A 1,202-nucleotide genomic window follows, 5' to 3' on the forward strand; every position below is an offset into this window, starting at 1 on the left:
CCCTCTTTGAGACAGAGGAACACTGATGCAGAGGCTGCCAGCACGGCTGTGCTGGGCAGGGGAGGGGTGGAAAGGAAAAATCACACACAGCTCTGCACGTGTGGAGGGGGAGGCAGGACAGGCAGCAAAACCACAAGCAATAGCCTGTCAAAGTTACCGCACAAAAACCCGCTAGTGCTGGGTGTAATTCACTGGCAACTCCCCTCCAGCAGCTCAGGGAGCGGCTCTTTAAACGGAAGGAGAAACATTCCGAGCTCTGCCTTCCCCCGCCAGAGCCACAGGGGCAGGGGGGCCGTGCAGGAGGGGAATGCTGTGTTCCCAGAACAACCGGGAGCCGCCAGCACTGCCCTGGGATTTGCCCCGAATCCCGAGTCCGGCACGCGTGCCATCGCGACCGCTGCGGCAACGCCGAGGAGTTTGCGGCCAAATCCACCCCAGCGAGAAACAAGCGGCGTGGGTGGAACCGCTGGGCCGACATGGGTGGTCTCCCGAAGGCCTGAAGTTGAAAATTACGTATTTGCATCTAATTTCCACCCGTAAAACGCGCGGATTTGTTGCTTTCCCCGCTCTGCCTCGGGCGCTGCGCAATTAGCCCCGGCGGTGATTAATTATCCCGGCGGTGGTTAATTATCCCGGCGCTCACCTGAGGCGCGCGGAGCGCAGGATGCGGGTCAGGGACACGCCGTTGCCCTCCATCGGGCCGCTCCCCACCGTGGGCACCCGGCTCCGGCGGCAGGCCACGTACAGCGCGCAGGCCACCCAGTGCAGCGGCTCTCCCTGCGGGCACAGCGGCCACGGGCTCGGCGGGGCTCGGCGGGGCTCGCCCGGGACCCGGCCCCGCCGCCCCCGCCCCGCTCACCTCCAGGCTGTAGGTGCCCCGCAGCGCCGTGAAGTCCCGCAGCGCCTCGGCCGCGCTCGCCGCGTCCAGGTTGAGGTCCCGGCAGAGCCGCTCGACGGCGGCCCCGGGATCGGCCGGGCCGGGCCGGGCCATGGCGGGGCTGCAGCCCCAGCGCCGCGCGCCAAAACCGCCGGAAGCGCCGCGCCGCTTCCGCCCAGGGGGCGGGGCCGGGGAATGGCGGGAACCGGCGGGGTCCGGACAGACCGATACGGACACAGAGACACGGACACGGACACACACAGAGACACGGACACAGAGACACGGACACGGACACACACAGAGACAGAGAGACACGGACACGGAC

General features: G+C 67.5%; 1 protein-coding gene across 1 annotated transcript; it reads right to left on the reverse strand.

The window, feature by feature from the left end:
- Positions 1-643: 643 nt before the first annotated feature.
- Positions 644-991, reverse strand: LOC114068518 (retinoblastoma-like protein 1; the record flags this gene model as incomplete). Its single annotated transcript, XM_027904698.1, has 2 exons — positions 860-991; positions 644-777 (listed from the first exon to the last, which is right to left on the reverse strand). Coding segments are annotated over exons 1-2 (266 nt in total), but the record flags the coding sequence as incomplete, so codon positions are not given.
- Positions 992-1,202: the final 211 nt, after the last annotated feature.

Source organism: Empidonax traillii, unplaced genomic scaffold (genome assembly GCF_003031625.1).
Source record: "Empidonax traillii isolate 1590-97213 ecotype Southwest subspecies unplaced genomic scaffold, ASM303162v1 scaffold1078:size286220, whole genome shotgun sequence".
NCBI lineage: Eukaryota > Metazoa > Chordata > Aves > Passeriformes > Tyrannidae > Empidonax > Empidonax traillii.